Here is a 24852-nt window from a genome sequence, read left to right on the forward strand (position 1 = left end):
AAATATGCTAGGTGTCATCCTTGATCTATCTATCTAGAGAGCCCAGTCTAGCAATGTACTAAACACCACAATTCCCTTTGATTTCACTGGGAGTTGAAAATGTTTAGAGTCTTGCTAGACGCAAACCAAAGGCAGAAAGAATATTGGGGTTTTGTAGTTTGATTTACTTAAGGGGTGAGATATGAATCAATTAGAAGGAAAAAGGAATATGTATATATTTAGTTCTTTACTTTTAAATGTAAAGAACTAAAGGTACACTCTGTAAAGTTTATATAGGTAAATCCTGTCAACTTCTTTGTGGCCTTGAGGGCCTTCAATGCAGTAGATCCAGTGCCAATATAGAACTGTTTGTAGATCCTTCCACTACAAAGATGACTGAGCATTTCACAGTCATTCATATTCCTTCAGTTTACCAGTACTGGGCAAGCCACCAGAAGCTCAAGGGCTTTGTTGGCACCTTACCTATGAAATTCCTCAAATAACTAAGCACTGCTAGCCCTTAGGGAAATCTGGAGCTAAACCGCTTTAAGAAGCTCAGGGTCTGTTGCATGGTTCTATTTCTACTATTCCTGAAAAGGGAAGCCACAAATTTAACACCTGAACAAACTTCAAACTTGTTCTTCTTCACCCTCAACAAGTCTTCAAAAGCTGCTGAAAATAAATCAAATGTTATTGCTGTTAAAAGAGAAATCTCAGTTCAAGCCTGAGTCACCTCTCATTTTAAATCCAAATCCTGTCCTATAAATACATGAGGGAGAGAGAGAGAGATTTCAGCGGCTACAAATTTCAAGAATGCTATTTCAAAATTGTGGACATGGAAAATATTGACAATAAAATCTTTGCTTTTGGTGGTCAATCTGAATTTTAGTCATGCTTTAGTGAAACTCTAGCTCGAAGGTTGAAATTCCCCCTGAGCAGAAGGACACCATGAGACCTATGTAACATTTTAGCCCTAATTTCCTATTGGGTAAGGGTGTTCCTGAGGTTAGGGCACTAGCCTACATGATGGGAGACCTTGATTCAAGCCACTGCTCTGCTATAGACTTCCTGTGTAACCTTGGGCAAGTCGCTTAGCCTCTCTCTACTTTAGTTTCCTATCTGTAGAACAGAGATAATCTGTCTCACAAAGGTGTTTTGAGGATTGATACATTGTGTCTGAGTTCCTCACAATCTTTAATGTACCTAAAATAGAGAGAGATTTTGACAACTTCACTAGGATTCCAGGGGTGTTGTGCAGGTCATCTACTCACCAGTATTACAACAGAACTATTATAAAAAGGGGTAGTTTTTCAGCACAATTTATTTTCCTAGTGAAAACATTGAATGGTTTCTATTTTTTTAATATTGCTATATTCATTCCTGTTTAAAATAGTTTAATCAATCCTTGGACCAAATAGGAGTTGAAAAGACATTTATACAATTCAGTATAACATATTAAAAAGCCCGCCAGGCTGAGATGGAGGAGTTGTTAGTGGAAATAGACAACACATTAATTTGATCCTATCTGAGAATGAGGATTTTCACCTAGGAACTACCAGGGTTATCTAGTGAAATACAAGATTAACCCTTTCCTCTCCCACTCCACCAAGTAGGGATAAAGGGAAAGTGACATTTCATAACCCATCTCATACTTGTAGAACTGGACATCATCTGTTGATTCAGACTTTCCAAAGGGAAGTAGAATAGAACATTCTTTTGTTGGATTTTCGGTTCATGAAAATTTTTAATCTTTTGACTGCTTTGTCCCAATTGACGACAGGAAAAAATTTCAAAATCTTGACAATTTTCATAACATGTGAAAACTGTTTCCCACTCAACTCTAAAGTAAAACTATCCATTCTGTTAAAAAAGTCTTTGATTTCATCCTGGAATTTTTTAAAATTGATTTCATCACCATCTCAGGAACAAAATTCCCCTAAACATTGCAAAGCTTCAGATTTTTCTGTGAAGTAATCTGGTTATCCTTTAGCAATCACATCCACTGAGTGAGGAGAATTACACAATCCAGTTGCTGAGAAATCATTCCTTTCTTTAACTTCGGAAGCAATTTTTGTTAGGTCAAATATCTACATCATTTAACAATTGTTTCACACATTTATCATGGAAGCTAGTTTTGAGAACAGGCTTGAAAGTACTAGTTTAAAGGATACTGCAAATTAAAGGACAATCTATACTATCATAAAATCATAGAAATGCCCATATCTGAATAATACCCTTCTGCTACTCTTGGTTTGTTGACTGCGCTGTATTTGGAGCTTTAGAGATTATTTCACGCATAGCTATATCTGAATGGGCTAGATCTTCAGTCTAGTGTATGCTGGTTTCAATGGAAATAAACTGATTTACACTAGTTGAAGAGCTACCCTAATATGTACAATCCAAACCTTTTCCTCTAAAAACACATTCTATTGGAGAAAAGGCAGATTATAGGCAACATTCAGTAGCATTTCTGGGCTCTGACAATAACTAGGGTGGAATGGAAGTCATAAATAGTGGTTCCACAGATACCATAGTGACTGAAAGAGGCAGGAAAGTAGAATGACAATTTAAAAATGCCTTTTGCAATTGGAAAATATTTCAATGGCTCCCCATCCACTGCAGAAATGGTTACCTTAAAGCTCCAAAAAGATGCAATTTATGAAAGGAAATCTGCATTGTTCTTTAACTACGCTACGAATACTCAGGAAAATTCCTGCATCGCTGCATCAGTCAAACATCTACTGACGTCGATATGATTTTTGCCTTGCTGAGGTTTGCAGGATTAGGCCTATTGACAAAGCTGCTGCACATTGCAAATAGAGGCAGTGAATTCTGGATCGGTAGCAACAGCCAGTTTTCTTTTACATTAGCCCACCTGCCCCATTCTTTCAGCTTCTGTTGTGATAACCAGTTCAAATACAATGTGATGAGTGAAACCATTTTTTGATCATCAGATTGAAAGCACTTTTTCATCATCAGATTTTCCAGTGCACTTACAGTCCCTGGCCGTGGATAAGGCACGCGTCCTTGGTAAGGCACCCACTGATAGTTGGGACCATCTCTGTGAGCATATGGACCAAGGAACACCCTCCTTACATCCGTCAGGCTGTACATACACACCGCTGATCCCTTGAAGATGTTGCTAAAAATGGGGGGAGGTAGAAAAATAAATCAGTTTCTTTAAATTATCAGTCAGTTCAATCACAGGAGAATGGTGGGATTAAAGGCTCTTCAATTTATTATGTGCGCTGATTTTCAAAACTCTGAAATGCTGTCTCAGTAAACCCAAGCTCATTCTTGGAAAATTCAGTTTTATGTACCCAAGTCTCTCAGATGTTTTTCTAAATAGAATGACTGCTGCCCACTACTTAAAACATATTGTTTATATAGGTCTGAATCCGATTTCAATGGGACTTTTCTCAAAATAGGTATTACTCAATAAGAGTAAGGCTGAGGATGGTGGAATCTGACTCTTAATAGATATTAGGGGATTTTCTGTTTTCCAGCCCTGATTTTGAAACCGAACTACTTCATTAAAGAAGGCTGCAGGGGGGGAGGGGGGATATCTACTTGTAATAGCTGTTATTCTACCAATGCAATTTATTAGTGTAAATATGAAATAAAGAGGTCACACGTGTTTTTCATAAAGGCGACCTTCATGTGAAAGAGTCTGTAACCCATTACTAATCCCTGTAGCCAACTAATCACTTAATATACCCTTGCTAATATTCAGCATATTTGTTTTAGTTTTGCCCTTTTTCTCTCTCCTCCACTTCCCCATTTGGACAGCACACACTGAAACTGCACTGTTATGCATTACCTTTGTTTTTTACAAGATAGTAAATGCCACATGAACCTCATTCTTGCGGGTTATGTAATCACTAGAAACTTACTTTTTAAAACAAATATGCCTCCCTCGATGGTTATAGGTGATTTTTCCCTCAGAGGCAAATTCTACAGTCCTTCAGGAGGCAAAAGTCCCAGGGACAATTACATCCCTGGGAGAAGCTCATTTGGGGGAAGTTCTGTGGACTGTGCTAGACATGAGATCAGACTAGATGGCCACAGTGATCCACTCTAGCTGTAGAATCTATGAACCTATGAAGCCAAGTGATTTCACCAAGGATGTACTTGACACAGTTGCAGAGAGAGGTTGAAAAACTGTGAATTTTCAAAATTTCAATATTTAAAAAAAAAATCTTTGCTGTTTTTTCTTAAAAACCTGATTGATTGGCCGGAAGTTTTCCAAAATTCTAAATGTTGATGACTTTAAAAAAAATATTTTGTAAACCTTTTCCTGCATTATTTTACCAGCTCTATTGGGCAAGAGCCTTGGGACACTTCATCCTCCTCTTTAAAGCCTATGCTTTGGCAGGAGGAGGCTGAGAAACTGACATATTCTTTCAAACTGCCTGGCCACTTGCATCAGGGTGATGATGTACATTGCTCATAAGAAAAGAAACTTAATTCACTACTTCTAACTTGCGCTGCTTTCTAGCAGTTCAAAGGTTAAGAAAATGCTGTGTTTCCTAAGAACATTTTAACAAAGAGAGCTCTTTCAAGCAACCAGCCACACAAGTTTCCATACAAGTAAAATGATACACTCTGTACCTGGAAGTTGTAAACACTCCATAGACTATTGGATTTTTAGGGTCTTTTGAGTTCATTAGAAACACATCCTCTGTAACAACAACAACAACAACAAAAAGGGAGGGGGGGAGAAAACACATGGTCATTTTAGTAATGAAAATAACAGAATATGTTTCTGCATTCAAAGCCATTATGGCTACTTACGTAGTTCATCAAAATGAGTATCAATGCCATTGGGCCCTGGCACAGAACAAATCAGGCGTGCTTTAAGGAAAGTTGTCCATTTATTAACCAGGCTTCTGTGTCCACCAAAGTCATTCTAACAGGAGAAATACTGTATATTAATACATGGTAATATTCCTATTTGAAATGGGAATTGATATGAAAAACTGACACTCAAAATGATGTGTTAAATATAACATAGTCAACAGTTGTATATATTGTCCTTGCTATTGTTTAGGAAATTATTACCCCCCCTCATTTTTCAAATATACCAATATTGAATCAATTTCATTTTATAATGGTCATAACTATATATTTAATATAATTTTCAGAATAACTTATTCCTAGAAAACCTTAAAATAGATTAAACTAGAAAGCAAGCAAGCAAGCATTGGGCAAACTGACAGAATATTTTGCTTCTGTGCAAGCTTACATGTTGCCAAGATTTAATAAAGTAGAAACAGCTCATTATTCTTTACTGAATATCAACAAAGTAGCCACACAAGCCGTATAAGATCAAAGTATAAAAAAGTGGTAGGGTGGGAGAATCAGATGCCATAATAGCAGTGCTGGGAGTGGGAGCAGATTAAGGTCTGCATATGGGTGGGGCTATACTTTCGCAAGTTGCTATCTAGTTTTTAAGAGACAGTGTCTTGGAGTCCTGCCTACAGGAATAATTTGAAATTCTACTTTAAACAGTATATTTACCAAAGCTATCAAAATTTATCGCAATCACTTAATTCATAGATATTTTCTTAAGGTCCCTCAGAAAAATATTTGGATATTTGTTGGGATGGATGAACCAATTTGATACTTCTGACACTTTGTTCATTAATAAAACTCAGCCTAAACAATTATTTTCATGTTAGTATGCCTTTAGGAGTTCTAACCAGAATGGGAACTGTGATGTGTCAAAATAACTTAAGAAAGAAAATTTCTACAGTACATCTGGTCCACCTGGAAGCAGGAAGGACTGTATTTCTTGCATGAGACTCTATTTCTCTCAGCCACATTTTGAAAACTCAGATGGTTCTGATAATTTTGGAAAATGCATTGTAAATTTGGGGTGTTACTCCAAACAAAACAGAACTGAATATTGTACATTTTATGTTTTCCCTTGATTATTGGTCACTCTGAAAGACCTCAGCATCACTACCTTGCCAATGTTAACATAGACTCAGGTATAGGCCGGAATGAGTAGTTGCTAATATCACTTTTATAGCTTTAACTGAAGGTATTCATTCTCATCAAATTAAGTCACCATATTACCTTACAGATCTGCCCTATTCTGGCATGGGTGGCTTTTCCAGAGTGCTCTCCATCAATTGCATTTTCACGGAAGAAGAAATAGATTTTGTCATCTTCTGGGTTGTCACTCTCTGGTATTAGGTGGGCACTAACAAACCTAGGATCTGAGAAGAAAATGCCAGTGTACATGTTACACACAGCCAGTTAAATCTGTTGCCTCATTTACATTAAAAGATTCTCCCATTCTGACTCCCACACATGAACCAACCCTTTCATCAAATAAGCAATTTTTCAACTTTTCTTCCTCGTGCTCCCACCAAAGAAAATCCCTATCACAATGTGTATCTGCTCTTTGAAACTACTACTAGGACAAAACACACAGCATATTCCCAACACTGCACACCAGCACACATCTACAGTTTATTTATCCAGTACATAGCAGTGCTTGTGATTTATGCTCTTTAGTGATTCAGGAAAGCATATGGAGTAATATAACACACACAAAATTGCTCTATTGATTGTAGTGTGACATTATAGCATAGCTTCCTAATTCCATGTATGGATGCTGAGAGTTCCTTTCACATTCAGTCTTGCCTAGTTCTAATTTCCTTGTTTATTTTGGCTTTCTATATGGCAGAAACATCAAGTAGAAATGAAAACTGCACAGAAAACCTACACTAAAGGAATAAAACAGTTTGTCCAATGGTTGGGATGTTAGGCTGAGTGTTGGAAGACCTGTGTTCATATTACTGATCTGCCATATGCTTCCTCTGGGATCTTAGTCAAGTCACTTACCCTCTTTGTGTCTCAGTCCCCCATGTATAAAATATTAAAGTGTTGTGAGGATAAATACACTAAAGATTGGAATGCACTCAGCTTCTGTAGTAATTGGAACTATAGACAGAACACTCAAGATCAGGTTAAAAATTATTCTATGAAACTTTTTTGATAAAAAATGACCATTTTGTTTGAAATTTTCCATTTTTTTTCAACTACTAAAAAAACCAAAAACAATATTTTGAAAACCATTTTTTGATGGAAAAACAAAACCATTTTTATGGAAAAGTTTTTAAAAATGAGTTTTTCATTTTTAAGAAAAGTTTCATGGGAAATACCATTTTCTGACCAACTCTATTGACATCATTATTTAGATTACAAATTCCTCTTCAACACATATCTCTATATCTAGACAGTGATATTGTAGATATATAAAGCCTCAAGAGAGATTGATAAACCAAGTAGAAAACAGTGGGCAAAAATATTAGGACATATACTCGGTGTAAATCAGCATAGCTCCATTGACTTCAATGGGGCTGTGCCAGTTTACACCAGTGGAAAATCTGGCCCAGTATTGTATTTTCATTCCAGTATTTCAGTCGGCCTCTATGACCATATTCAGGGGAAAGGAGGTAAATCAAACGGAATTACCAAACTGTTGTTTTGCTGGGATACTTGTGAACTATATTTAACTACTCAAAGAGTCCTGTTCCTGTGTCAAATTATTAGCTGTTTTACTGTCAAAAGTAAAGTGTCATCTTACTATAGATCACCACATAGTTATGGAGATAATGAGCCAGAATGTGCTATGCTGATTTTCATCAACTGAGGATCTGGCTTATTAAATCTACTACTTTATTTATTAAGGATGCTCCTTATCTGATATGCTAGTTAAATGTATACATTATATGGGATGAGCACTGCATCATCAACTAATAAAACTTCTGATATCAGCAGATGTTTGACTTTGCTTTTTGCATGTAGATATGCAATGTTGAAGAGTTTCCATCTGCTCATTTATGGAGATGTATGCCGTTGGTGCTAGATGAGAAAGCATGATGATGCAGCAAAGAGAAGAATATACCGAAAAGTGTTGGTGCCAAAGCACATCTCTGTTCAACACCACAATGGATTTCAAGACTGTCAGATTGATCATGATCATACTGGACTTTACCCTTCATGTCATTATGGAAGGATTGAATCAGGCTGAGGAGGATTGGGAGGCAACTAATTCTCTCCAGCAATTGAAAAAGGTCCTTTCTGTTAACCAGGTCAAAAGCTTTTGTAAGATTTATGAAGGCCATATATAGAGGTCATCCTTGTCTTTGACACTTTTCTTGCAATTGCCTTAGTGTGAAGATCACGTTGATAGTAGATCTATTGGCACAGAAGCCACACTGACTCTCTGGATTTGCACATTCTGCAGGAACTTGAAGTCTTTTAAAAATGGCCCATGTAAATGCCTTGTCAGCAACATTCAGGAGGAGGATTCCGTTTTAGTTGTTAAAATCACGCAGTCCTAGTTTTTATAAGTGTTATAAAGTTTGCATCATGTGTGTCTTGTGGTACCCCTACCCCCTTATCTCCAACAGGCAAGCAAGACATTGTGCAGATTTTAAAGCACAATCTGTTCTTTTTGCTTCAGTACTTCAGCTAAAATTCCATCTCTTCCTTCAGGCTTTTTGAATGTTAGGAAGGGGATTATTTTTTCAGGTTCATCTATAGATGGTTCTATACTAAACTCTTTGATACTCCAGAGCCTGAGAATCACATTTGGCACTCCTTCAGAAACAGTGGTTTCACATGAAAAGAGTTTGTGATAGTGTTCCAACCAGTGTTGCATTTGTTTGCTTTTTTCTATAATGATGTCTCCATTAAAATATTTGAGTGGGGCAGTCTTCTTAGATGAAGGATCTATTGCTTTCTTAATTGCATTAAACATATCTCTTAGATCTCCATTCTCAAAGGACATGTCTATCTTCTCACATAGATCAAGCCAGTATGATTGGCCAGTCTTGGACACTCTGAGGGTTTCAGGGGAGGGCTGCATGTAGTGGTGGAAATGTGCATTTTGCTTCAATAACTGGAAATATTTCTTCAGAGTATGCTGCAAACCAATTTTTATAGTCTGTTCACTAAAAGCTAATATTTCAGCTGTATGGACATTGAGAATGCCGTCTATGCTGCACCAGCATTAAGGGGAGGTGCAATCGATGACATAGCTCCCCGAAGATTTGTACTAAATTGTAGACACCTTCTTTGGTCTTTTGTGTTACTGATGTTAATGCATGGGCAACCGTTCTGTTTGGTATGAAAGAATTTCCTTAATGAAAGCCTTATTTTGTAGGGACACAAGCACGTGGTCTGTGTCATAATCGGCATTGTGAAAACAGAAAGTATGGAGAGCATCCTCTAGCTGTGTTCGTAATACACAGTTCTTGATGGGTGAAGAGCTCCAGTAGTCTTTGACCATTGTTAATTTTTCCCACTCCATGGTGGCCAGTATTTAGCAGCCACATCTCATGATCTGAGCTGACTTTAGCATTGAAGTATCTCAGTAGAATTGCTTTCCCGGTGGTAACTTGCTGATGACACAGTTGAGTTGCTGATAGAACAAGTCCTTCTCTACAGAGGTGAAGGAAAGTGTTGGAGCATATGTAATAATGGTGTTGGTAAACCCACCTATGGTAATATTCTTACTAATACGATACATTTTGATGTTGCAATGGGACATTTGACCAGAGATGGCAATGAATTTTTGACTGCAAAACCCAACCTGTCTTCACAGTGGTCTTATTTGCTTTTTCCATGCCAAAAGAAGCTGTATTACATCCTGCAAAGAGAACCTGTCAATTAGTCTAGTTTCTGAGCAGGTCAATGCCAAACTTCTCCAGCTCTCTGTCAAAGATGGCAGTCTTCCTCGGATAAGTAACATCCTCTAGATCCTTTGACACAGCAGTGCATATTGTCCTCACATTCCAATACGCAAGTTTGAAGAGGGTGACCATCATACCCAAGCTTTGGTGCATATACTTAGGCAGAAAAAAAGATAAGGAGGCAGAGGCTGGCCTTAGGATCAAAGCCTCCCGCTTGGTGGTACTAACTGGCATCAAAGGCCTGGAAGACTAAGACGTTTAGAAGCCTGCACAGCTGCAGGAGAAGCTGGAGGGCAGAGCTTTCTCCACAGAGGGTTATTTCAGGGTTTTCTCCCCTCATCTTTGCTCAACTAGGCAAGGCAATGGCACCAGCTGGAGTTACTCAGTTGTGGATATGTTTTTCATTCCAATGCATATCTGACATAGCCCTCGTGGGATTCCCAGTTTAGTCGCTGAGCACACAACCTGTGGCATATTGTATGGGGTTATATGATACGAGTAGCAGCTACACACGCTTGACCTGACCTAAGGAGCTTCAGCAACTTTGCATTAGCTTTTCCTTAGTTTTTGATGAATGTCTTGATTCATGTCTGATGGCCCGACCATCCTTGGGGGCCTGATTTTGCCCAAACCCAGTCCTTTTCAGCTATGGTGATCCAGCCAGATGGTCACCAGTACTGAACTTAATGCTCTCTGCAACCGTAGGTTCCAATTCTGTCTTTCTCTTCTTTCAGGAAAGGAGTGGACATAATGCCTAAAAGTGAGGCACTTCTTAAAATCCTCTTTTCCTACTAGGCATTCATACAGCAGAAGAAAGTATGTTTCCCAGCATACCCATTGAGCTGTTGAGACTAGGGATCTGGCATCATGCTGTAAAATTATAGCTATTTCAGTAATTTATCTTATTATCAAGAGCTCCCCAAAGAAAGTTTAAAATATATCAGGCAATATTGACCTACTTCATATGTTTTGAAGAGACACCTAAGGAAGTCCATGACATATAGAAGAGAGACTATGCCGGAAGGAGCTAAAAGAACTTTTGTTGAATGGGAAGTGGAAGTGGGGGTTGAAAGCAGTAGTATCCATTGTAAATTAAATCATAGTGCTGTACAGGCTATTATTGATGGATATGACTACCTCAGATCACCATATACAAATTACCGTGATCTATATGCTCCCAAAATATGTCTACAACTATTAAGAAATACATGGTTCTTTTAATATGAGCAGTCACAACACCCTGTGTATCATATTTTTTTCATGTTCCAGGCCCAGAAAACACCTTTAGTGAAAAGGATTTCAGAAACACTTTGAGTTTAAACAGTTTACAAGGATTCCTTATGTTAAAAAAATCAAGCAATCAATGTCAAAACGTGTTTTTAAAAATCAACAAACATCAAAAGAATATGTCAGAAGCATATTTAAGCATGATCAAAGGGAGAATGAAACCACAATATAAACAGGATAAACATTAATGGCAGAAACATTTCTCTGATCTCATAGCCAATGTGAGCAGGTTAAAAATAGAAACGTTGATTTAAAATGATCAGTGTCAAGAAGCAAATAATTAAGAAATGCACTGCACCTTTTTTCAATCTCCTTTTCTCAAGTCTCTTGACATTGGGCTACTTCTAATATCTCCACTGACATTTTCTGCAAGCTCCAGTTTTCATACGGCCCTCTGGGATTACCAGTTCTTTAGTAATTTCATTGGCAGCAGCCCATTAAACTGTCCTTCTTGAGAAATCTACCACTTTATGAAAAATACACCTTGGTCTAGCTGCCTTTATGATTTATATGCCATTGTTTGCTTAGTTAAGTAATGGAAACATGTTTTGCTTGTCTCAGCACTTCAGGTGCAGATAAAGCTAAGAAAAATCAATCTTCATTTGCTCCCTCACAAGCATTATTCTTTAGCAATAGTAACAAAATAACAGCAGCAAAAACAATAAAAGAAAGCAGATTGGATTCCCGAATGAATCATATTAGCATTTTAATGATGATACATAAAGGACACGGCACCAAAATTATCTTTAGTTGTCAAGATGCACTAACTAAGCTGAGCAAATAGAAGTTAGGGGTCATCCCTTCATCATTTCAAAGAAGAAAAAGGGCAATTCTCACAGGAGGCATTCTGTAAGGAGGTAGAATCAGATGCATCTCTTACAGTAAATTTGTAGTCAGAATGACAAATTTCCCCAGTTCACAGCTAGGAAATTCGAGGAAACTGTAGGGAAATTTTACGCTCAGTAAAGTTGCAGTTGCTATAATTTAATGAAAATTACTGGAGGATGACTAGATCCCTGTGGAGAGGTAATGAGACTGGGGAATCTTAAATTAAAAATTTAACAATAATAAAAATAGACAGCTACTCAGACTTCATAACTGCACACAGTGCCCGTCTATAGAGATCCAGCATATACAGAAAAGCAGGAACTGTCCTCTGAAAATCTGAACTTAAAAATCATAGCTAGCTCTATTGCCTTCACAGAGAAAGAATGATAGCCCCACTCACAAATTTGCACAGGAAAGCTCCAAGTCTTCACTTCTTTCTGTAAGGTCACTAGGGGACAAAGCTTTTAATACATGATGACAAGAGAGCTAACTTGTCTTATGTTCTCACATGTTTTACCATATTTTACAAACCTCCTAATATCACTTAATTAATCACCTGTCAAACACCTTCTTTTGCCAATGAGTCAGTCAAATTTTGGGCCTGATCCTCACTTACAGGTTAATCTCTTTGTGACCCTGAGAGCCCGTCAGTGTCAACTGGCAAAGCGATCCCCATCCTGTTACTCAGGCCTGACACATTCAGTGCCCCAATGCACTGTTGTCATAATATGTATCTCAAAGGTGTCATCTGAGGTATCATATGTAAACTGGTGACACAGTCCTGAAAATCATTGTGTGATGTAAGTACAGGTTGTGTACAAAGAGTTATAGATGTGGTGCTGAAAATATATTCTTTAAATGTTTCTGGGAGACAGTGCAGAAAGCCAGCCTGCTCTAGACAAAGGAATTTACATTTCTGACCAGCTTTCTTACAGGCAGAAGACAATGAAAGTACATTTACATATAAGGTAAACAGAGCCATCAAGCTAAACAAGCAGGAGAGATAACAGTTTTACAATCACACCGGGGGCAGAATCTGCACCTCAGAAAGCCTTCCTGGCTCTTGAGGCAGAGACAATGGACTTTGGGTAGTAAAAGGGGACCAAAAAGATCTTTTAGTTATCCATCACTGAGGGGACATAGTGTACACCACTCTCCGAGCCTGTGAAAGTTGGATCCCCAGTCTGGCAGGCTAGGTATGCTGGGAATTTGTGATAAGTAAGAAAACTGCTTAAGCAAAGATCATAATTAGCTAAAATTAAGTTTTAGTCACTAGAAGGCATATTTTAATTTATTATTTAATACCATACCTGTCTGTTTCCCCCTTGGGCATTAGTAAAAGCACCTGTGAGGCATACAAATTATTTCTGTATTCATACCCTATCTGGCTGTGATATTAGCTGCTCTTGTAAGATAAGCAGAACTGGTTTTGATCGTTCATGCTTTAATGGGAGTCCAGCTCCTGGGAAAAAATCAAGAGCTCGCAGGGTAATGCTATTTATGATTTGATAGGTGGCACTTTTTCTCTGAGTCATTAGTAAATCAGTACTCCAGAATGGTATTAGGCGATTATGGTTTTAGAGGTAGTTTGTGTTGGATATGAAGTTAAACTAGGGTCTGATGACATGTGGTCATTAGAGATCTCCTCATATTTGTTCAAAGATTAGTGATACTGGGCTTAGTGTCATAGCCAAAGTAGAATACAGGATAGTGTGTACTTTTCATTTTTTGGACTAAAGCTTGTGTAATGTTGCTCTCCGCTGTTAAACAGCCATACTGTTTCACTGTAGAAGTGTCTGCATTTTGCTGGTGAGTGAAGCAAAATACTTTGGGATACTTAAGGATGAAACATGCTATACATTCTATTAAGATACCACCTTTTACATCATTCCATTGCAGGAAGATAACACAGGAAGAAGGAAAAAACCTAGCAGAAGATGCAAATGAACTCACAATGCTCTTCTACATCCAGCTTCTGTTCAGACCTCAGAATTACTGTCACAGAATTGGTGATAGAAATCAAATCATACTGGACAAGGATTTGCAATGTTGTAGTTATTATTATCACCTAAAAGTAATTCTTATTGTGAGGAACATTAAAATAAAGCTGTTTTCTTTATTCAAGCTCTTTAGATTTATAGTTTAGACATGGACAAAAAACCCAATGCATGATTCTGATAACTGACACAGACTTCTCCCCAAATAAAAACATATATATACCTCAGGGTCTAAACTGACTGTTGTGGGTTATATAATCACATCTTTACTCCTGCGTACTTTAGTTTGTTTCCTGATTATAACTGTTCTCCGGTTAAGAAGGGAGAGAGCAATATTTCTCCTTCTCTATTTACACAAACCCAAAATTCCAAGTGAACCTGAAGGGATTTTGTGGGCTCCAGCTTTGTGGACAAAATCCATTGGTTTAGGTTTGTGAAACTCATACAGACTGAAACCCCCAAGGGGGTTGTCACCGTTTAGCAGAGAGATGGCTCAACAACAGTTCAGATTAGATGAACAGTACCATTTGTAGTCCAAGAATAGCATTCACCATAGGAAATCAGAAAATTAAAAACGAAGAAAAGAAATGTTTAAAAAAACCCAGTAACTACAGGTATAGTTTTATGGAGTGGACAGAGAGTTAGGCTTGGTTTTTATTTGGCCAGGCTGGTTCACCCAGTGCTAAGACAGTGTAACTAACTCATGTTCTATAGATAATAGAGACAATCACACTTAGAGATACTCGATGAGAACTCTAGCCCATCAGCTTCAGAAACTACTACCATAATAGGCTTCTACTATTGAATTAAAGAGAGCTGCTTTATCTTGTAGCATCCTCTCTGTTGCTCATGCACTACAGGGCAACATCACTCACTCAAATGCAAAAAAGAAAGTAGGTTATGCTGCACTGTGGGGAGTGCTTGATACAAACTTTAAAGGGATAACAAGGGCCATCTCTCATCACGCTCCCCCACAGCACCTGTAGAGGTACCCTGGGTCTGGTTCTCATTGACACCGCTCTGGCAGTGTAAAGGGGCATTAAAGAGAGCGTACATTTAATTCACAGTTATTGTAAGGCCCCTTTATAGTGGCAGAATGCTGTAAAGGGGCCTTAGGGTAAATGAGAATCAGGCCCTAAGCCTAATGGCATGTCTGCATTGCAATCATGTAGTAGGACTGCAGCTTGTGTAGACATACCTGAGCTAGTTTTAACCTAGCTAGCTCAGGTTCTGGAGTAGTGAAGCTGTGGCAATATGCACATCACCACAGGGTAGCCCCATGAATAACTACCAGGACTCTGGGCAGCCTTGTACATCTCACACTGAAATGTGCACCGCTACAGCATCATTGCTCTGGTACCTGAGTTAGCTAGATGAAACCTAGCTCAGGTATGTCTACATGAGCTGCAATCACACCCTATGATTGCAGTGTAGACATACCCACAATCTCCAGGCACTGTCAGTAGGGTGGAACCCTTCTTTTCCCTCCCACTTTTGAGCCATAATTCAGTTCTTAGTCTCAAGAGTTCTAACAAGTAATATTATAGGCTGCATGGGAAGGGGAAAGAAAAAAACGTTGAGCTGTTAAATAATTATCACTTTCTGAGGCCTTTGTTCTTAAAGAGACAACAATAATTTTGATTCTCTATAATGACTAATTATATGGTGAAGAAAAGTGAATACAAAAATTCAGTCAAATTATAGCATAATTCACAAAGTAAATTAGATTTCTCACAAAACAGACCTTCTGATCTATCCAGCCTATTTTATCTGAAAGAGGTGATTATTATCTCTTTAAAGAACACCACCAAAATTTAGATGAGATGTCATTAACACCTCTTTTCTGTGGCTGCCTGTATCTGGAGGTGCTATATTTCTATCACCACTGTGTTAATTTTAAGGTTATCCAGTTATTCCTGAAAGCCTACCACCCAGAAGACTGATGTCCTCCATAGAACATCAATATTATTCTATAGTTTGTTGCCCACGTATGGTGGAAATAACGCAGATCAGACATTGACAGCATGGCTGATGGAGGACATGGGTTACCTAAGGAGGCTGTAGAATCTCCGTGACTGGAGGTTTTTAAGAAAGGTTAGATAAATACTTATCAGGGATGGTCTAGATAATACCTATGACTGCCTCAGTGCAAGGGATTAGACGACCCATCGGGGTCCCTTCCACTCCTACGTTTCTTTGATTCTATGAAGCTGAGAGCTGAGAGGCAAGTGGTCTCTGCAACGATGATCTCAGACTCCACATATCTTCTGAGATCTAGGCATGTAGGATCCCTAGCCAATTTTACAGGGAACACAAACTCCTCACTAGCAGGATAAATCTTCCACTCATGTTGTTTCCTGTCGCCTGTTATTTTCCCTGCATAAGGGACAATATGGTCCTCAAGCCTCTGGGGTCTCAGTCTCAACTCATTTCTTAGGGAATGCTCATCAGATGATGATCACCAAATCCATCCAGTTTCAAAGCAGCAATCCAGCAGACAAACAGTCTGGTAGAGATTCCCTGACCTGTCTAATCATTGAACAATAATTTAATTTCTTTGTCAAGTCCTTTTGACGTAGCCACAAAGGTGAGGTCATTTTGTCAGACTATGTAAAATGGTTTTGTTATTATAATTAACTTTTACAGCTAGTGTAGAACAACTTGACACAAAATCCATTAAGGCAAGCTTAATAAATGATGAGACTGAAGACTGAAATAAGCACTGGGTGAATGATTGTTTTTAACTAATCTCTCAATTTAGTGAAATAATGAAAAATCCAGTAAGGCATTTCAAAAACACTTGGGAGGTGGAGACAAAAATCCTCATTAGTACTTTCGATATTCAGTGTGATAACATCAATTATGACGACCTCATTTTATAGTCACGTGGACATAATATGTAATTCCAACTTAATTTAGCATCCATCAACACAAAAAAGAATTACGAGGAGTTATAGCTCAACATAAATAATTTACAGGCTTATCACTGATGTGATATATTAACACTGCTGATACAAAAAAAGTGGGGGGAGAAGGGATAAATAAGCTGTGACTAGAACCATGGATTCACTAGAGATGAAAAGACCAACTAGGTTATCTAGTCCCCCTCCCTGTCAATAAAGGTGGATTAGATATACTTGTTATATTTTAACGGTCAAATCATGCTCACTGTAGTCACACAAAACATCTACTTCTGTACCTGAATACAGAGGTTCAGAAATCTTCTGTACCTGAATACAGAGGTTCAGATATCTTTGAAGCATAATTACTGTAACTCCTGACCATAAAAGGCTTCTGGGAATAGTCTAAAATCATTGTCAGAAAGGTAGGGTCACCTGTATTTTAATGTTATTTTTAAATGGCTATGGTGGGGTACCTAAAAGCATGTATGAATACTTGAGGAGTTTGAACACCCAAGAGAGAAGAATTATTTAGTCTGTGACAAAGGGTTGGGGTATGAAATTAAAAAAAAAAACAAAACCTGAAAACTCAGGAAAAGTATTCTCATAGTAAGATGCATCAAGCCGTGAAACAGTCTCTCAGGAGAAGCTTTCCACAAATAGTATTCTAGTAATTATGTCAAAAACAGAACTGAGCTGTTCATATTGTATGGCATAGGGTTGGGTATCAATAATACCAATTCCTATATACAAGTGCAGATCTCTGTTGCATAGTCTATTCTCATTCCATGTTCAGAATGCTCATTAACCTCAATGGGAGTTCTGTGCACAGAAATAGGACAGCATATACAACTGAAACCTGCAATGCAGATGAGTGAAGAGAATTTTGCCTTTGCAGTGCTGATACCTGCTGTAGTATCATTCAGGAAACAGACATTGCCAACGAAAACTACTTTTAAATTTTGGCTTTTGGACGATACAGAAACATTGTATTTTACTAAATTATATGTAAGAACAAAATAGTGATTACTTTCTATTTCTAATGGACACTTTTCTGTAGTATCTAAATATCATAAACAAACAAATAAAGCATCATTCTGGCAAAAGGGATCAGACTCCCTTCCTTTTATTCTTTATTTTTTCTTGTGATGTCTATTTTGAATGCTGGACAGAATACAGATGACAGGTTATCAAACAAATTATGAAAGATCCGTAGTGATCAAGGGTCATTTGTCATCAAGCTTTATCTTTAGAGTTCATCTGCCTTACTGTTCAGTAATTGAAAATACATTTTAAAATATCAAGACAAACTGTTCCCATAAGGAAATAATATATAATTCTCACAAAGGTTTTACTAAACAATTTTTTTGGCTTCTAAAGCAAAACTGTAAGCATCATTTTAAACACTTGCCTGGCTATACTTCTAGTATTTGGTGCCTCTTTCTTTTCTTCATGATTGTAGATCTAATTTCAACCATTTAAACCCATTTTAAAAAACATGTATTTGCCAGCTTCACGACACACTGTATCTGCCTACCCCACAACTCCTCTTTTTTACAGTTATCTTTTAAAGTTTTTACTGAATCCTGTCTTGTAGTCTATACAATCAAATCTTTCTTTCATGTCTTTTATTCCCAGGATTTTGCTTTCTTGCTTAAAACTTTTATGGGAAACTTCCACTCGCCCAACCCATCAAAATAATGTCCTTTAAATATTCACAATGCATGTTAGCTCCAGTAAATGTCTCTAGTAATTCCAGTGCCCACTATTCCCCAGTTACTTTGCTACAGCTTCCTTGAAGGTTCTACAGTTTTAGTAGCTTCGCTTGAACTGCCCTATATTTTTTCTTTGCATTAGCAATTCACTGCTCACAAACACGTACACATTCACAAAGACCCAAATTCTGATCCCATTGGAATCAATGGGAGTTTTGCCATTAATTACAATGGGACATGGATTTTACTCAAAGATAATTTAGTAACCCGGAAGCACCAGCATTCATATATATTCACTTCCACAGTATGGACTATATTCTCTGATTTCAGTGTTGGCAGAAAGCTACCACTGATTTGCTGGTTTAGAAGAAAAGTCAATTTCAGTCCAAGCCATGGCTTTCTTCCTGTTTATCTGAACCAAAACTTTACAAAACTACTGACAGGAAGTGCAACATTTATTTATATGTTTATGTTTATGAAAAGCACTTTCCCTGTATCTCAGAGTGGTTGCCTCTAATCTAATAAAAAGGCATACAAACCTGTCTCTTTTAAAAGAAAAGGGAAAAGGAAATTTTTATATTATTATATTTATCATCTGTTTTGTGGCAACACTTAGGAGACCCAATCATGGCTCAGGACACCATTGTGCTAAGTGCTGTACAATACAGAACAAAAATATGGTCCCTTCCCCAAAGAGCTTACAGTCTAAGACACTCTCCTAAAACAAACAATTCCCCCTCTAACACTTTGTTGTACCTCAACTTCCTATGTGCAAAATGAATGTCATGCTACCACTGCAAAATGACTGTCATGCGACCAGAGAGTGGGATCATTCATGGTATAGGAAGAGACCAGGCAACTGCAGTCCATTCTGCTACACTGACAGTGAAATGGGAGTGGACTGGGACTCCAAATTAGGTTTGGATAAAGTTGACAGTTCAATTTTTGTGGATTGTCCATACTTTTCAAACCCTCAATAACCTTTCAGATACTGATATGCAATATACTGCATGCACGTAAAAACAGATAAAATGACTGAGTTATATCACTGGAAATATAGCTTTTGCAGGAAAGTTTCCTAAAAGCAATTTCATTACCAGCTTTTCTGTGATATTGTGGTTATTGAACTATACAGTATCACAATTCATTATACATTAATTGTTTTTCTTTACTGACTAGCAGTTGTCAGCATATGAATCCATTATATCTTGATGCTTCTTAAACTGTACCATAAAACTGTAATTATGTGATAGATTCATTATATAGTGTATAACAACACTGTCTCTCTGGGTATATATACAAATCTATACATTAAGATCTATTCCAATATATAGTTGTACAAATGCGTTACGTATCTAGTCTATGGGCCTGTCCCTGAACTAATGTAAACTGACATAGCTCCACTGAAGTATATGGACTTATGCTGACTTACACCAGTTTAGGATCTGGACCTATATCCTTATACACATTATATTCTGCTAGTTTTAATGGTGGTGTAAGTCCATATTCCCGGGGGCTTGTTACTTAGCATGCAAGATCTGAGAACAAATCAGTTAAAACATAATTTCTATTACATTAAAGTGTTTTGGTCTAGGATTCAGAAGCACAAAAACTATAACATAAAGGCCTGCAACTTTGGATTTTTATTTAACTGAAAAAACAGCTATGTTATTAAATAACATATCACAAGATTTTAGAGAGACAAGGTGGGTGAGGTAATAATTTTTCTTGGACGAACTCCGGATGGTGAAAGAGACAAGCTTTTGAGCTACACAGAGCTCTTCTGCAGGTCTGGAAAAGGTACTCAGATTTTACTCCATAGTGTGCTAAGGGTTTTTTTTCTATACACATAGCTAAGGAATACTGGATGCAAATACACTGTAGAAGAATATTTTTCTCTGAACATAATGTTTATATGGACAACTGCATTCCTTCCATCTCCTCTGAATAATCCACTATGAGATTGTATATCCAAGCTTCACTCAGCAGCTAAGGAAAAAAAACTACCGTCCATCGGCTACTGATTATCATGGAGTATGTGCTTGAGGTTTGTCATAATATAGTAACAAACAATGAAAGAAGTTAATGTGTGTCCATAACTGTAAGCCTGGCCTGGATAATTTAAAAAGCTGCTTGTTGCAGCATTGATGGAGATAGGAATTCTGAAGCAAAGCAGGATGGATACAGGACTCAGGCATCACATTGGCGACACAGCTAAGTTATTTTACTCTGCATTCCCCATGGTATCTGGCAACTGTGATTTTTGTGAAAAAAATGTTGTGGGGTTCCATTATTATTGACTCAGTGACTTCCGGTCAAATGTGCTCACCAAGCGTACAAGGAAAAAGGTTTTTTTCCTATATTCCAGAGCTGCAAACTCAACCTAGGATCTGAGTGAGAGTCAAGCTGTCTTTTCTCCACTGGTGCATCATTTACAAGGACAAAGGGTCTGCAGGCCAAATTAGGCCCTTGATGACACTTACACAACCCTCTTGCCTTCAGGGTTTGTAACTTCAGGTATAGGTGTTGCATATTGGCACTTTGGAAAAAAATCATTTGAAGATGTTTAAGAAGGAATAGAAGAGGATCTCTGTTGACTGTGCTGGCTTTGAAGAGATATAGGAATGAAAATCATTAAAATCTTATTTTTGTCACTAAAATGGACAGCAACAATACTGAATACAGATGGAGATCTGTTGAGGAACAAGGTATCACAACAGACTGAATGTTCAAATTCTCATTGGATTCTTTTTAATTATTCTCCCTCAAGTATTTAGATGAAATGCAGCTATGGTACTGAAAGATTTACAGTATATAATCTCTGATATATAATCTCTGATACAGTTTAGTATTTAAAAATAACTAAACTACAACATTCTACAAGGGATTAATTGACTGTTTGTTGTGTGTAAATAAGGAAACAAACAAACATACAAAACAAAAAGCCCCACACTGTACTATTTCTTGATCTTAGGTACTTTTTGTGCTTGCAATACTTAGACACAATGTGATGAGCTGGGGCCCAATCCTACTCCACTGAAGTCAATAGTGATACATCTATTAACTTCAATGGGAGCAGGAGCAGGCTTTTAATATTGGAGCTTAGTATTTCCTTCACAATTCCTTGCTATTGTGGCTTTTAAATCAAGCTCTTAAAATTAGTTAAACATATTTTCTATGATATAAACACGTAGATATTTCTACTGCATTGTAAAAATAGGCTTTTAATACAAAAGAGTGTTTAAGCAATCTAATACCAGCCATCAGTTTGATATCAGCCATGACATTATTTAATTTTGAGAATCGCAGAGGTTAAAGCTCACTGAACTATAAACAGTTGGAAACATGCAGTGTAATCCCAAGGCACAGCTCTGTACAAGCTGTAATTTAAATCATATTGCATGCTAAGCTGAAAAGGCAGTGCAGGTCCCAGAGGGCACAAATAAATCTGCAGTCACTGATTTGCCACACACATTCGTGCTGGGGTTCTATAACTGTGCAACTGTGATGTCTATCATTAGTGTGAGGATCTATCATTTATTAAAATTTGTATATTTATGTTAAATAAACCAAAGAATAAAAGCAATTACTTAGCCTGTTAACCATTCAGACTTGAATTTTTGGAAATTCATGAACAGAGAAAGGGGGAGTGATAGAGACATGGAGAGGGAGGAAGATCTTGAGTATACAGGACAATTCAGCTATGTCTAAGGCTAATTGGGATTTTAATGTATGCACTAGGTATTGTTTAACTCAAATGAAATGGTTTACTTTGTATGCATAATTGCTGCAGTGCAAACACCAATCTGGAGCTGATGTTAGTGCATGCAAATGGGCAATTATGGCTTTTTGCCTGATCAAATACCTGATATGAGCATTCATTTGTGGTAATTGCATGTAATGGTGCATAGTTTTTTTGTGCAAGCAGTTCAAAGTTTAGCAGTGTTCTCATGTGGGGTTTTGGTTTGGTCCATTGGATACAGGAAGACAGCCACAAAGTGTGGATCACGAAGCAAACTTTCCAAAGGCTAATGACAATTCAGATCGAGGTCCATTGGGCTCCCATATAAAATGGTCCAGGACACTGGCTCAAGACCATATAAAATGCCATGTGGTACCACTCTCATTTAGCTGTGTTTTTGTGGGGGTTTTTTTATTCTGCACTTACTTAACAAAGCTAAAAGAAGGTTTGCCTAGAGGTTGTTTGACCTAAATAAAAGATTATAAGGAAATTCAACAGGCATATAATCGGGAAACAGAAATAATATGAAGCCCATAATAGGTAGCTAAAGTGAAGATTCATATTTGAGAACACCAGCTATTGATTTTTTTCTATTAACCAAATTAATCACATTGATAATGTATTTATAGTAAAGTATATCATTAGTGATATGGGCCTGAGCTCCTCAGCTAGTGTAAACCAGTACAGCTACCCTGATTTCAATGTGGCTATGCTGATTAACCCCAGCTAAGGATCCGGTCCATAAAATCTTTCAGCAACAGTAGAAACATAGGCCTGTTGTCTTTCTGTTAGCTAGATTAACTATTTAATCTCTGTATCTTCTAATGTATTTGCTATGAGATATTTTCAATACTGTTTAAGAGAAGGATCTGATCTATCACATTTGGATCCAGATACAAACTTGCCCAAACTTCAGGGTTGAATCTAAGGTTTGGATTGCACATTATAGAGATAAGGGGCCCTTCACAAAGTGTTCATCCAGATCTAAATTTCCACAAAGTTTGGGAGTATTTGAATCCAATGGTAAGGTTTTGGGCCAATCTCTAATATCCCCCATAGCCACAGTTACCAGTGTTTCCTATGACTAATTAGAAAAAAATTCCTATTAGAAAAAATTCTAATAAAACAGCCAACCTATTTCTCCCTCTAACCAAGATTAAAACACACCCAATGACTTTGTGTCTAATGCTCTGAATGTCATTAAATTCAATGAAACTTGCTTAGTACCATCCAGCTTTGTGAGCCTGAAACCCTCTAATTCTCCATCCCCCCACAGCCAGTGTGCCTACTCACATCACACTTAACCTTTGATTTGGCTTCTCAAAAAAGAATTTGTTTCACTCCATTCACGGCCTCAACAGTTTGGCAAACCATACTCAAGTGCCGCACTGCGCCTTTATATTGAACACACTAATCTGATTGTTTTTCCACTCTACAAACTTTGGGTCAACAATCAAGCCACTGCCAGAAACTAATTAATTTGCAAACAGGCCCTATTTTCACAGAGGGAGAGCTTTTTGGAGCTATGTCAGCAGAGCTGGTCACACCATGGTGACATGCATTGTCATGGCATCCAGTTTTCTGGATAATTCTCGTCACTCCCCAATTTTTCACCACACAAATGAACTCAAATTACCCAGTCAACAGCAAATCTCTACTGAATGCCCACCAAGCTCTGAACATGGTGGCCTGAGAAGAGGAAATTGGTATTGACGAGGTCAACAGAAATTAAACTGATGGCTAGAGAAAAGGGGAAAAAACAAGGAAAGGGGGAAGAAAAAAAAAAAAAGCAAATTCAGATGTTTGTCATATTCAAAGTGGAGGGGAATGAGAGAGACCCGATCCTGTTCCCATGGAAGTCAATTATAGTTTTGCCATGGGATTCACTGGAAATGTATTTGTTCCTATTTTTTTCTTGAAATTACTAGTCAGTCACTTCTGTTAACAGCAATTGTAAAACTCTCCAAGTACGGGGCCAGAATCTGATACCCATTCGGGCTTGTCTACACAGAGACTTACTGTGTAGCAAGCCAGGGTGTAGATCTATTGTGCACTAGCTTGCCATGCACTAACTGGCCATGTGGACCCTGTTACAATGCACTAAAAGTGCCATAGGAGCAGTATGTCACAGCCCACTATGGTTCTTTAGTCTACTGTAGCCAGTTACTGCATGGCAGGCTTGTGCACTGTAGAGTCACACGTTGGTGTGTTACTAGCTCTATGTCTGTGTAGACAAGCCCATAATAGCATTTGCATTTGTTTCTATTCATCCTCAAATCAAAGGGACTACTTGTGGAGTGTGGTAGCACTCAACCCGAGCAAGAGTAGTTCAAAGATTGCTGTTGTCAAGAGTGCCATTGCCAAGAAGGCTAACAGCATATTGGGCTGCCTTAGTATGAGCATTGCCAGCAGATCGAGGGAAGTGATTATTCCCCTCTACTCAACACTGGTAAGGCCACATCTGGAGTACTATGTCCAGTTTGGTCCCCCATTATAGAAAGGATGTTGACAAATTGGAGAGAGTCCAGCAGAGGGCAACAAAAATGATTAGGGAGCCGGAGCACAAGACTTGTGAGGAGAAGCTGAGGGACCAGGGCTTATTTAGTTTGCAGAAGAGAACAGTGAGGAGAGATTTGATAGCAGCCTTCAACTACCTGAATCCGGGCTCGAAGGAGGATGGAACTAGGTTGT

General features: G+C 37.9%; 1 protein-coding gene across 1 annotated transcript in view; it reads right to left on the reverse strand.

Annotated features, from left to right (window-relative positions):
- Positions 1-24852, reverse strand: part of SEMA3A (semaphorin 3A) — a 197073-nt gene that overhangs the window by 38413 nt on the left and 133808 nt on the right. Inside the window, exons 7-10 of the mRNA XM_067564004.1 lie at positions 6061-6203; positions 4774-4888; positions 4591-4660; positions 2977-3121 (exon numbers count right to left, since the gene is read on the reverse strand). Of these exons, the coding sequence (XP_067420105.1) occupies positions 2977-3121; positions 4591-4660; positions 4774-4888; positions 6061-6203 (473 nt within the window). The remainder of the gene's footprint in view (positions 1-2976; positions 3122-4590; positions 4661-4773; positions 4889-6060; positions 6204-24852) is intronic.

The sequence above is a fragment of the Emydura macquarii genome, unplaced genomic scaffold (assembly GCF_026122565.2).
Source record: "Emydura macquarii macquarii isolate MOO-44397 ecotype Brisbane River unplaced genomic scaffold, CSIRO-AGI_Emac_v2 contig_2636, whole genome shotgun sequence".
Lineage (NCBI taxonomy): Eukaryota > Metazoa > Chordata > Testudines > Chelidae > Emydura > Emydura macquarii.